Genomic DNA, 13,049 nt, shown 5'->3' with positions numbered 1-13,049 from the left:
CTGGGATCATCATCGTCACAGCCAGTTCAAATCCCATCAATGTGGTTTACACCTTTTGCAAAGAGAGACAAGGACAGGAGAGAAGCAAGAGAGACAGAAAGACAAAAAAAAAGAGGAAGTGGAGAAAGACTGAGGGACAGAATGGAGAGAGGAGAAAGAGTGACAGTGAAGCTAAAAATGATATGCAATTAAAAAATGGTCCCTATGTTCAGGTTGAGTTCAAAGTTGGGGTCGTTGGTGTGGAACGGTTGAGAACCCCTGAGTCAACTTATTACAGTCAGAATAGGCAACCTGGTGCCCTCCAGATGGACTACAACTCCCATCATCCCCAGGCAATGGTCAGGGATTATGCAAGTTGGAGGGTGCTGGGTTGTTTATCTCAATTCACAGGATCAATTTTCCTAGGATGGAAGAAAAGGTTAGATGAAAGGGCCTCCAATTCTACCAGGGATGCTTTCACTCTCTCTCTGAACATTCCTGGGCATGTAAATGGGCCCCAAATCACACATTCATGGGGCAGCGTGACTGAGAAGGGATTTTGACTTGGGATACCCCAGTCTAGTGTTCCAAATCCTGGCTCTTAAAATAGTAGCAAGCCTTTAACACAGGGGTGGTGAACCACAAGCTCAGGGGCCAAATCTGGCCCTGCTGGGACCCTAGTCTGTTCCTCCAGGGTTTCTCAGATGGCTACATTTCTTTCCCCTGACCACTAACTGGTTGTTACTTGGAATTTGTACAGCTTTTCCCCCATTGTAAAAGGCTGAAATGCCTTTCATAAGGTTTAGTTTTTGGCAGTAAGCTGCAATATGCTGGTATTTTTTTAAAAAAAAAAATTGGCCACACCCCTTGCCTTCAGCCCCACTCACTGCTGGAATGTGCCCCCAAGAGCTTCTCCAAAACTGAATTTGGCCCTTGGGATGAAAGAGGTCCCCCTTCTGTGCTTTAAAATAATGGGTCCTTGAGCCCTGGGAGATCCCACTGTAAAGGAGACAGGTTTGCCACCTTACCTGTCAAACAATGGCTTCTCTCCACAATCAAAAGCATCCTGTAATTCTTTGACGAGGTTTGCCTGGCCTGGCAGTCGGAAAAGCCCTTCCTCCTTCAGCCCACGCAGCCGAATAAAATCGACACACTGTTCCACCAACATGGGAGCCAAATGGTTTCCGTATCTTTTCTCATACCGGACTGTGTCTTCCAGCTTCTGGCCAAAAATCCCTGCGTGTGACAATAGGAGGAGCTAAAGGTGAATTCAAGGAAAGTGATCTCCAACTAAAAACATTTAGACATTTCAATTATATATTGAAAACACATTTTTCTCTTTGCTCTCCTTTCTCTTGATCAAGGGGCCGGAGCATCTCCCCTATGAGAGAAGGTTACAACAGCTGGGATTGTTCAGTTTGGGGAAAAGGAGGGTAAGGGGAGACGTGACAGAGGTGTACAGAATTATGCATGGTGTGGAGAATGTGGGTAGGGAGACATTTTTCTCCCTCCCTTAAAATACTAGAACCCAGGATCATCCTATGAAGCTGACTGGCGGGAGATTCAGGACAGATAAAAGGAAGTTCTTCTTCACACAGTGCATAGTTAAAGTATGGAATTCTCTACCACAGGATGTGGTGATGGCCACCAATTTGGATGGCTTTAAAAGGGGGTTGGACAAGTTCTTGGAGGAAAAGGCTATCAGTGGCTACTAGTCTTGATGGCTATGTGCTACCTCCAGTCCCAGAGGCAGTGAGCCTCTATACACCAGTGGCTGGGGAACATGGGTGGGAGGGTGCTGTTGTGCTCATGCCCTGCTTGGGGGTTCCTGGTTGACAGCTGGTTGGCCACTGTGTGAACAGAATGCTGGACTGGATGGACCCTTGGTCTGATCCAGCAGGGCTCTTCTTATGTTCTTATGCTCTCTTACTTCTTTGACTAAGCAGTTGTATAAGTAACAGATAAATGGGAGCAGAGTGAGCAGCTGATTATGACTTCTCTTAAGCCACATTTATTCCAATGGGAACTACATTCATCTAACTTACAGTGCAGTCCTATACATATCTACCCAGAAATAAGTTCCAATCTGTTCATTGGGACTCACTCCCAGGTGAATGTGATAAGGTTTTCAGTCTAAATATGGATCTGACTCAATGTAAGGGAAATTAACTGACAGAGGAGGTTTGGCGTTCTACCACTGTCATCCCTTAAGCAGACAATTTTTCAAGAAAGTAATGCAGAGTTTGTTCTTTGAAAGCATCAGATGTCATCAGCATAGGTGTGGGGAAAGAAAGCAATTGGAGCGTTGGGGTTGGATTCAGGATCTGCCTTCCACAAAAGGAAAGACCTTACTGGAGAGAAGGGGCTCCACTCTGCCTGATTTGGGGGGATCCTCCACACCACAGCTTACCCCATTCAACAGGGTATCTTGACTGCGTCACATTTTCAGGAGTCTGGCGGGGCTGCCATGGAAAGGAGGGGGCAAGGAAGTCCACTTCTGCCAGCACAGTTGATCCAGCTTAAATCTGGATCCAAGCCATATTATTTTAATTTTATTTGACTATTTGTTAGCCAATCTAAGAGCCTGTATTGAAAAGTACTATATCAATTGTTCAATGAATCAGTCAAGATTACAAGCTCCAATATGAACTTAAGGCACTGTCCCTATTGCACACTTAAACTCAAAGATGGAATTCAAGAGCTGAATTATGTTTTCCTGGGTTTTGATTTTGGCACTGAAAGTTGCCTTTTTGATAATATTGCACTTTAGGGTGGGTGGGAGGGGGAAAGCAAATTAAGCCCATTTTTCACAGTTGTTTTGGGACACAGTTTCCCATCCTCCAGGGTTTACAGTCCATGAGCTCTAAAGGATTAATCCTGAGCAAAATGTTAAAGAGGGTTCCTAAACAATTCAACAAAAATGAAACCGTTTTCAACCTAAGCGAAAATAAAACCGAACATGAGTGAGTTTGGCATTCCGTAACAAATTTCACCTTTGCCAAGCATTGAGTTACTTTTCTCTCTGTGTGTGTTTTGCCTAGAGAATCTGACACATGAGAACACAAAATGTACTACCAGGGGCTTATCACCTATCTTCAACTCAACTAAACATTAATTTGTGCACATTTCTCCTCATTCTTTAGGGAACGGTGCCCTTCTCTTCCCCCACTATGTTTCTGTTAGCAACCAAATTTGCTTCTGTTGTATTGTAACTACGTTTTCTTCCTTTTTATCTCTTTGGCAAAGGCTCAAGGACAAATCAGCTCCCGTTTTAAAAGGCACACCTGTTTCTTTATTTACCCCCTTTCCAATAATCTTAGTCACTATGACAACACAAGTCAAGAGGACCTATTCAGACAAAACAGTTTTGCTTGGTTAAGTGTTGTACCATGTGATCCTTCTCCACATGGTCCCTCAGGACCATCATATGTAGCCTCCGTCCAATAACTGGAATACCTCCATTGTTTTCCCAGATTTCCCAAATGGTAGATGAACAGAAGCAAAGTATTGGGTATGGCTAAAAGAGTTATCCAGTAGAAAGTGGTTTACTTCTGTGCTGTACACACACACTCTTCATACCCAGGAGAGCACTTCCTACTCCCCTTCCCCAATGGGATGTGGGATCATGGCTAGTGAAATCGTCTGATGGGCCCTTATGCATTGCTGAAAAAGGGGACTAAAGAGGATACCAATTTCCATTAAATTTGCATAGGCTAATTTATATGCATAGATGCACATTTAGAGATCCTTTTTTTTTCCTCAGTGTGTAACTGACCAGCCTAACTGGCATAGTGAAAATGGCTGGAAATCCCACAGGGCCCCACTGCACACAAATGGCCCACCTCAACATGCCTCCATTTCAAAGTGAGCACCCATCCTGTGCGTGATTTGAGTCTAAGTGTGGAAGTAACTGAAATAGCCGATCATGTGAACATTGCTTGACCTGGATCCCAGCATGTTTTGATATTAGCTACACGGAAGACCTAGCCTGCCCAAGGACTTGGGTTGCAGAAATGGCCTCTTTGGGCATGTGGAATGGTGTGTGTCTTCCTCCTCCCACCCCAACATCAAAATCTGATGGGCTGCCACATGGAAGACAGAGCAGGCATTTCTCTGTTGCTGAAGGTGGCAGGACTAAAACCAAGGGGTGGAAATGGCAGGGAAGCAGATTTTAGCCAAACATTAGAGGAAACTTCCTAACAGTAAGCGCTGTTCAACAGCAGGATGCTCTGCTTTGGGGTGGTAGTCAGCTCCCCTTTGCTGGAGGCATTCAAGGGCCATTTGTTGGGGTGCTGTCGTTGCATCCTGCATTGCCGATTTTGCATTAAGTAGAGGGTTGGACTAAATGGCCTCAAAGATCCCTTCAAAATCTATGATTGTATGAGGCTTGCGACTTGCAATGCACACACCATGCTGCATTTTAAATGCCTTTGGAACTGAGTTTAATAAAACACGACAGCTTGTGATGCAGTGATGGAGGCCGGCTGTGCACACAGCACCCTTTGTATGATTTTCGGACTGGGATGAAAAGAAGAGGAGATGAGTTTGCATGTGTAACAGATGAGTAATGAGGTGTTTTGCCTTTTGATATCTGACGACACAAGCATCATCCACTAGTTGGTTTCTGGGCCATGGCCATTGATTTATTTATGAAAAAAATGTTTAGCCTACCATTCTGTCAGAAAGATAATGCCTACTGGAATAACTAGTAAAGAAAACTTCTCAATGAAAAGAAATATGGAATTGAAATTAAGTGGGAAATGGATGGATTGAGATTATTTTCTCCTCCCCAGCTGTGGATTTGTAGTCACCATGAGATACGTTTCTTGTGGAACTTAGGGCACTATCCTATGCAGATAAGCGTCCGCCTCCGAACTTGGAGGCGACCGCCTATCCAATGCAGAGCAGGAGAAGCATGGAGGGGATCCTTCCCTCCACACTTCTCCTGCCCTGCATTTTTGGCTAGACAGCTGATTGCAGCTGTCTAGCTGCAGGAGGGCAGAGCAGGGGAGGAAGCTGCTGTACATTGGATGTGCCATACAGGCATTTCCGCCCTCCCTGCCCCGGAACACCCTCCGGAAATGCCCCACTTGGCTGCTCTGTGCTTCTCTTGTGAGCGCAGAGGATGGAGCTGTTCCACTTCCATGTTGCCTCTGAGGCAATGTGGAAGCGGGGGAGGTCAGTTCTCCGGGAACCGACCTCGGAGTATGGCTCTGAGGTCGGTTCCTGGAAAACCAGATATCCTATGGCCATATAGCCGCTGACTAGCGGCCATAGGATTGCTCCCTCCATTGTATAAAGGGAATCTATGACAATAGATCCCCTCTTATAACCTAATTGTCTTAGGGCTTGCCAAGGAGAGAAATTATACCTTTTGGAAAAATCAAAGAAATGGTCTTTTCCTAAATCCAAATACCCCATAAAATGAAGTGGTTTGAGAATGCTCACATTTTGTTTATGTTCACTTGTTGAAATTCTCCTGCAACAACGGAGTCCTTTCTGAGATTTCAAGGGCCAAACTGCCCAAAAATAATCACCCATACCTATGGTCATTTAGGGCACAATCCTATGCATGTTTAGATGGGAAAAGTCCTACAATTCCCAGCATTCCCCAGCCAGCCATGCCTTTAGGGTGCAATCTTATACACGTATACCTGGGGGTAAGTTCCATTTGACACAATGGTACTTACTTCTGAGTAGACATGTACAGGATTGCACTGTTAGGAGATCAAACTGGTACAGCCACATGATTAATGAAGGAAGCACTGAATCGTTATTTATTAACTGGAACATTTCCCGCTGTAGAGATTACAAAAACGTGTTTTTTGTGCATCTGTATTTCCATTGAAATTCAAATCTAATCCTGATTGAGCTGTCTGCAAAGCTTGTGGGAAATTATATACATTCAACCCTTATGTCTGGCTAAAGGTTTGAATGTGCTGTAATTAAATTTTCGGCTGTAATCCACAAGACAAATTCCTGAACAAGTGCCTTCATTTGGTACTACCAGTCAGGTAATTGTTTTGAAAGCTATGGGGGGATATGGAGAAAAACAAATTCTACAGGCCAACCATTTTTGTACACTCAAGGCACACATTCAGGGTCACTTAAAATGGATTAGTTAAGCTCTCGCCATACTTTAACCAACCTTTTGTAATGCCACCAACCCCAATGAAGCTGGTGGGAGCTCCAACTTGAGTTCTTGTTTCTTTTGCGAGGGCCCTGGGACCTTGGAATGGGTTCATCACAAGAGAGGGGAGCCCCAGACCTTGGGAACCATTGTGGTTCTGCCAGTGGCCAATGAACTCTCATTAGGCCTTGAGAATCCAGAGGAGAGGGTGTAAACTTCATGTGGTATCTTCAGCCCATCTCCAAGAACAGCCTCAAGCAAGCAAGCATGACCAAAACTGACAGTGGCTCAGCATGTACGTAAATGTGGCCTGGCAGAGGGAAAGGCAGCGTCTTACAGCATGAAGTGTTCTTCCCTGTGAGCGGTTCAGTTCAACAGCACCAAGGAGATAAATAACTGCCATGGAAATGTCCTTGCCACGTGGTGTGGGACTCTGATCCCCTTGAGATGTCTCATTACTCCTCCACTCTATCGCAGTGAACAATGTGAGCTTGTAAAAAATGGGCTGCCTTCCTTTCACCCACCAACCAGGGAGGTTACATTAACAGGCTTGTTACTGCTCAATTAATGGGTGCCTGAACAAAACCTAATGTGGGCCCACACAATTGGAGACCCATCATGCCCAAGGTAGCACAGAGAACCGCCCAGAGAGCTTCGGCTATTGGGCGGTATAGAAATGAAATAAATAAATAAATAAATAAATAAATAAATAAATAAATAGCACAACAGCCATACATTACGGCAAGCTGGGGCTTGCAATCTCTTGGGGGGTTTCGCAGTCCCTGGCGTGCAACAAAACGATTACTATTGTATAATTTTTACAGAGATAAAAGGATCAGACTTAGAAAGCAATCCTAACCCCTTGGTCTGCTGGATCCAGGGGATGAGGACTGGGTGATGCTGCCCCTCCCATGGCAGAGAGGAGCTCTGCTGATTGTGGGGTGAGGATTCACTGCAGAGGGCCCTGATGTGCCTGTGGAATGCTCTGCAGGCAGAGATCTTCTGCTGGCAGTATTTCCACCAGCAGTAGTGGCTATTAGGACCCAACATGAACAGAAGAACATAAGAACATAAGAGCCCTGCTGGATCAGACCAAGGGTCCATCCAGTCCAGCACTCCGTTCACACAGTGGCCAACCAGCTGTTGACCAGGAACCCACAAGCAGGGCATGAGCGCAACAGCTCCCTCCCACCCATGTTCCCCAGCAACTGGTATGCATAGGCTCACTGCCTCTGGCACTGGGGGTAGCACATAGCCATCAAGACTAGTAGCCATTGATAGCCTTCTCCAAGAATTTGTCCAACCCCCTTTTAAAGCCATCCAAACTGGTGGCCATCACTACATCTTGTGGTAGCGAATTCCATACTCTGACTATGTGCTGGGTGAAGAAGTCCTTCCTTTGATCTGTCCTGAATCTCCCACCGATGAGCTTCATGGAATGACCCCAGGTTCTAGTATTTTGAGAGAGGGAGAAAAATGTCTCCCTAGCCACATTCTCCACACCGTGCATAATTCTGTAGACCTCTATCATGTCTCCCCTCACCCTCCTTCTTTCCAAGTGAAGCAATCCCCGCTGTTGTAACCTTCCCTCACAGGGGAGATGCTCCGGCCCCTTGATCATCCCAGTTGCCTCCGTCTGCACTTTCTCCAGCTCTGTAATATCCCTTCTTAGGTGTGGCGACCAGAACTCCACACAGCACCCCAAGAGCTGTCACACCACGGATCTGCACGTGGGCAGCACCACTGCGGCAGTTTTGTTCTCAACTCCCTCTCCAATCATGCCCAACATGGAGCCTGCTCCTTCCACAGCAGCCACACACTGGGCTGACATCCCCATCAAGATGCCCATCACACCCCCAAGATCTCCCTCCCGGTCGGCCACTGCTAACTCAGGTCCTATCAGGCCACACTCAAAGCTGGGATTTCCTGCCCCAACACGCATCACCCCACACCTGCCCACACTGAACTGCACCTGCCATGTAGATACCCACTCTCCCAGCCCAGAGAGATCCCCTTGGAGCCCCTCACAATCCCCCTTGTTCCAACCACCCTAAACCACCTGGTGTCATCGGCCAATGTGGCCACTTCACTGCTCACTCTTAATTCCAGATCATTTATGAACAGGTTGAAAAGCACTGGCCCTAATACAGATCCCTGTGGGAGCCCACTATTTACTTCCCTCCATTGGGAGAATTTACCATTTGTTTCTACTCTATGCCTTCTGTTCTTTTTAACCAGTTACTGATCCATCGGAGGACATATCCTCTCATTCCATGACTGCTAAGTTTGCTCAGGAGATTTTGGTGAGGGACTTTGTCAAAAGCCTTTTGGAAGTCCAAGTACAGTGTCTACTGGATTGCCCCGTCTACATGTTTACTGACACTCTGGCATATTCTGGGGGCAGGGCAGGGCAGAGGTGACCTTGGATTTGCTGGATCCAAACCCCTTCATTTGATGGAATGGCCCCAGGATCAACCCCCCCACCCCTTGCTAACCTGGAGCTTGAAGAACTAATTTCCCCACTACTGGAACCTATGGGGGTGGGATTAAAACAACAAAGAACCTGCAGGAAAAGAAAAGAAAAAGTCCCCCCAAAGACACCTTCCACATGGCTGGCAAAACCCTTGGATGTTCTGCCGCTTCGCACCCGTCCAGCCCTACTTAGGGCTGCAGTGTTGTTTCTCCTTTGATTTCTCCCTCGCAGGAAGGTCTTTGGAGAGGTAAACAGCATTCTTGGTCATGGATACACAATCTTACATCACTGAATCAGTTGCAAGGGATAAAGCAACTTCTGGAGCCTTGTCAAGGGGTAGTGGTTGCTTTAATTTTGCCTTAGGGCTCAATCGTATGCACGTTTAGGCAGAAAAAGCCCTACAACTCCCAGCATTCCCCAGCCAGCAATTATACCCATCATCTTGTTCGAATGTCTAATAATGGAAAATGAATTCTCGATGGGCTTTTTAGTATTTTTGAGTTTCTTTCCCCCTCTTTGTATGGAATCAAGTATTTGTTTTTGGAAACAACCACCATGCACCCCTGAATAACCTTAGCACACCTGGAGGACCTCAGCGCACCTGCTGGGATGAGGAAGCAGAGCTTCTAATTCACAGAGTACAAAATCCAAGCAGGCCCAAGAGCTGGCACTTCTCTTTCCAGAGCATCGCCCTTGCTCAGGCCTGAGCACGGAGGAGCTACATGGGAAAGGTGGAGTGGACAGCTTCCAACCAGGTCAAATGATGCTTATAAAAAATATAGAGCTGAGCCAGCATTTCACCCTTAAACATTTTAAAGGTGAATGTGTTACTTCGAAGTGTGCGAAAAACATCCCCAAGCCCACAAGCTCCCACTTGGGGGGCGGTGTTACTTTTTTGCACGCACACACTCCTACTCTGCTGCTGCTTTGGGGCCATTTCAGATTTTTTGTTTAATAATGTTTCTTATTTCTGATCGCTGCTAATCAGGTTTTGCTATGTGGTGCGACATCAGCAATAACAAACAATTGACACTTTGCCATCACTGGAGCTCCTGTCCGGTGCTGCTCATGCCAGAATGCACACCACACTGCGCAGTTGGATGCTCATCAGAATGAACATTCAGACATGCCACTGAGAGTAATACAGAGCACATAGGCAACATCTACACTCAGGGAGCAATCCTGTGGGGTTAGGTGGCCGTCTCCGAAATAGGAAGCGAGTGCCTGTCCAATGCAGAGGGGGAGGAGCACGGAGGGGTTCATCTCCTCCGTGCTCCGGCCGCCCTGCATTTGTGGCTAAACAGCTGATTTTGGCTGTCCAGCCACTGGACTTCAGAGCATGGGGTGGGGAGGCTGGACGACACATAGGAAGTGTTGTACCAGCACTTCCACACTCCCCAGCCCTCCCTTCCCCCAGGGCGCCCCCTTTCCCCCATTCCGTGCTGCTCTTATGAGTGCAGAATGCAGGGACAATCCACGCCACCTATGAGGTGGTGGGGGAGGGGCTGGGGAAGCAGTTCTCTGGGAACTGACCAGTCCTATGGCCATCTAGTCACTGTCTTGCAGCCATAGGATTGTGCCCTCAGATGCACATTCTGAAGTTCATCCGCTCTTTTTGGTTGCCACATTGTATAGTATTTATACAATACATATTTGTATTGTACAATACAATATATTTATTTATAGTATATGTATTTCATTGCACCAGTGCAGTGTGGTGAATCAGGGGCTGCCACATTGGTTGCCAATGCAATGTGATGTATTGCCTCCCCCCAATCCCCCCTTAAAAATGGAAGTTGCTTTTTGATATGTGCAAAAATGTTAATGAAATCCCAGCCTCTTCTCTCTTTTAGGGTAAGCTCCACAAAACTATTGGAAAGGCCCATGATATTGCAAAGGGCAGTGTAATTCCTTGTAACTAACTATGACGGCTGCAGGCTCAAGAGATTGGATCCTCTGCTTGCGTAGGCAAGATGAAAGATGATGGGCTACAAAGCATAGTATTATACACCCCCACCCTGCAAAAAAGACAGCAGACTACCACAGTGATTATTTCAAATGACCAAAGATGAGTGCAGAATTCACCCATCGCAAAGGATATGTGAAGGCCTGGATAGGTCAGATCTACTTCACAGAGGATGAACTTTTTACAGCACACAATGCTTTAAGTAGTTCAGTGTGGGTCCTTACTAGGGAGGGAAGAACCTATCCATTTCAGTTTCTCTTTTTCTAATCTTAAATTTGGTCCATCCTGGATTTTGAGAATTATTTTTGTTAAAGTGTGCATGAAAATTCATATGCATTTGATGTGCATTTCTCCCAATATGTGCATTTTCGTACGGATGCTTGCATGCATTTTGCCCAATATACATATTTGTTGCAAACAATTTTCCTAATATAATACATTTCTGAATGTCATTTCCCCTAATATATGGTGTTTTGTATGCGTTTTTGACTGGAGCACTCAATTGCAAAATTCAGAGAAGTGCAAATTGTTAAGGAGAACTGAGTTTTGGTTTGGTTCAAAAGTGTGAAATTGGTTAAGTTCATATTAAAATGTGAACTGAATAAATTTCTCCCCCATCCCTAATCCACACAACTCCATCTTCCAATGCATAAAGACGGGAGGAAGCTATTACTGGAAGCAATTATTTGCTGTATATACATTTGGTAAAATAAACACAAATTGCACATGGCATCATGCAATTTCTTAAATGGAAGTTGCTTCACATCAAGAGCCAATGTGGCGTAGTGTTTATATTAGAGTGTTCAACAGGGATGGATAAATCTGTCAGTTTTGCTTTCTCCCACATTCAGATTTTCTAAATTTCAAGTTCTCTCCATCCCATTTATGAAGAAATGTCATATAATAAAAGAAGCCAAAAGAAATCTTCACCCATCTCTACTGCCAAATCCAGCGGGTGTAGCTATTCCCAGCAGGTAGAAGACCATGATGTAACTGCTTGCCATACAGCAGTGAATGATGAGGAGCGTGTCAGAAAAAAAGACGTGGCACTCCTAATTTTGGTGTAGCGGCGAGATGCGAGAGTGTTGGACTGGGAGCCGGGAGATCCGGGTTCTAGTCCCCACTCAGCCATGGGAGCTCACTGGGTGACTTTGGGCCAGTCACAGACTCTCACCCCAACCTCCCTCACAGGGTTGTTGTTGTGAGGATAAAATGGAGAGGAGGAGGATAATGTACGCCGCCTCGGGTCCCTTGCAAGAGGAAGAAAGGCGGGCTATAAATGCAACAAACAAATAAATAAATAATCAAAAACTCAAACCATGCTTGAATACGTAGAGATTCAAAACCAGACATTTAAGAGCTAAGCATTCTAAGCCCTTTAGACAGATGAGTATCTCAGTTTTGCCCTCTTTCACATTGGAATTCTTAATATCTCAACTTCTTTCCATCCATTTTATGAAGAAATTTGTGAATTTTTATAAGTTCTTATAACCCCCCCCCCCCAACTAAATGAAGTTCTTACTCCTTACCCATCCCTAGTGTTGGATTTTGATTGGGGAGATCCACACTCAAACCCACACTCATTCATTAAAGCTTGTTGGGGGATCTTAGACCAATCACAATCTCTTAGCCTAATTTACTTCCCATAGTTTGTATGGAGACAAGACGGGATAAGCTCAAAGTATAGTGAACAAAGGGCTGGATGCGCCTGATCTCGTCTGATCTCGTAAGCTAAGCGGGGTCAGCCCTGGTTAGTACTTGGATGGGAGACCGCCTGGGAATCAGGCTTCCTGCATTGAGCAGGGGATTGGACTCGATGGTCTTGTAGGCCCCTTTCCACCCTATGATTCTATGATTCATACCCTGTCATCATCCAGTGAAGGCTGGTGTCTCTGATTTCAGTGGGGCTGTGATTCCATTCTGGGTTGTAGTCAGAACCAGCTCTAAAGGAGCTATCCAAGGCACTGAACCCTATTCCCCAAATTGGTACAGCACCCTGGATAGCTCCTTTAGTTTTCTGGCTGGTTCTGGAATGGAATCACAGCCACACTGAAATTGGAGCCACCAGCCTCCATTGCCATCATCATAATACAACATTACCCCATAACTTGTCCTGTGAAAGGGTTTTGGAGCTGTTTAGAGAAGAAGGTTACAAGAGCATCACAGGTCCTGTGATTTAATCGAGAAAAACTTCTACATGCATTTTTATTGCTTTCTCCCTAGGAAATACAACATCCCTTGACTCTTTCAAAGGTATATGGCACCCCCCACCCACCCACTCACCCCCACCTTAACGGCATCACTTTTTAATTTATCTTCTGCCAGATCAATGGAAGAAAGGAAAACAGGAAGAAATATTCATGTGTCAGCATTGTTTTTGCCCACTACAGACTCCTTCCTTGACACCGTCTGTGTGGGAGCCATAGGGCAAAAAAAAAAAATCCATCCCTCACACAGGCACATCCACAGTCTTATCACATTAAAAAGTGAGCCCCAAACAG

At 45.6% G+C, this 13,049-nt stretch overlaps 1 protein-coding gene across 3 annotated transcripts in view; it reads right to left on the bottom strand.

Moving 5' to 3' along the window:
• Positions 1–13,049, bottom strand: part of ARHGAP24 (Rho GTPase activating protein 24) — a 498,319-nt gene that overhangs the window by 42,678 nt on the left and 442,592 nt on the right. For all 3 annotated transcript variants that reach the window (XM_084855552.1, XM_084855553.1, XM_084855554.1), the window contains one exon: positions 1,008–1,215. In XM_084855552.1, coding sequence (XP_084711678.1) covers positions 1,008–1,215 — 208 coding nt within the window. The remainder of the gene's footprint in view (positions 1–1,007; positions 1,216–13,049) is intronic.

Source organism: Heloderma suspectum, chromosome 5 (genome assembly GCF_057233095.1).
Source record: "Heloderma suspectum isolate Gila_16-S chromosome 5, 16-S_ref, whole genome shotgun sequence".
Classification (NCBI taxonomy): domain Eukaryota; kingdom Metazoa; phylum Chordata; class Lepidosauria; order Squamata; family Helodermatidae; genus Heloderma; species Heloderma suspectum.
Note: the sequence above shows the minus strand (reverse complement) of the source record. Positions and strands in the feature narration are given on the sequence as shown.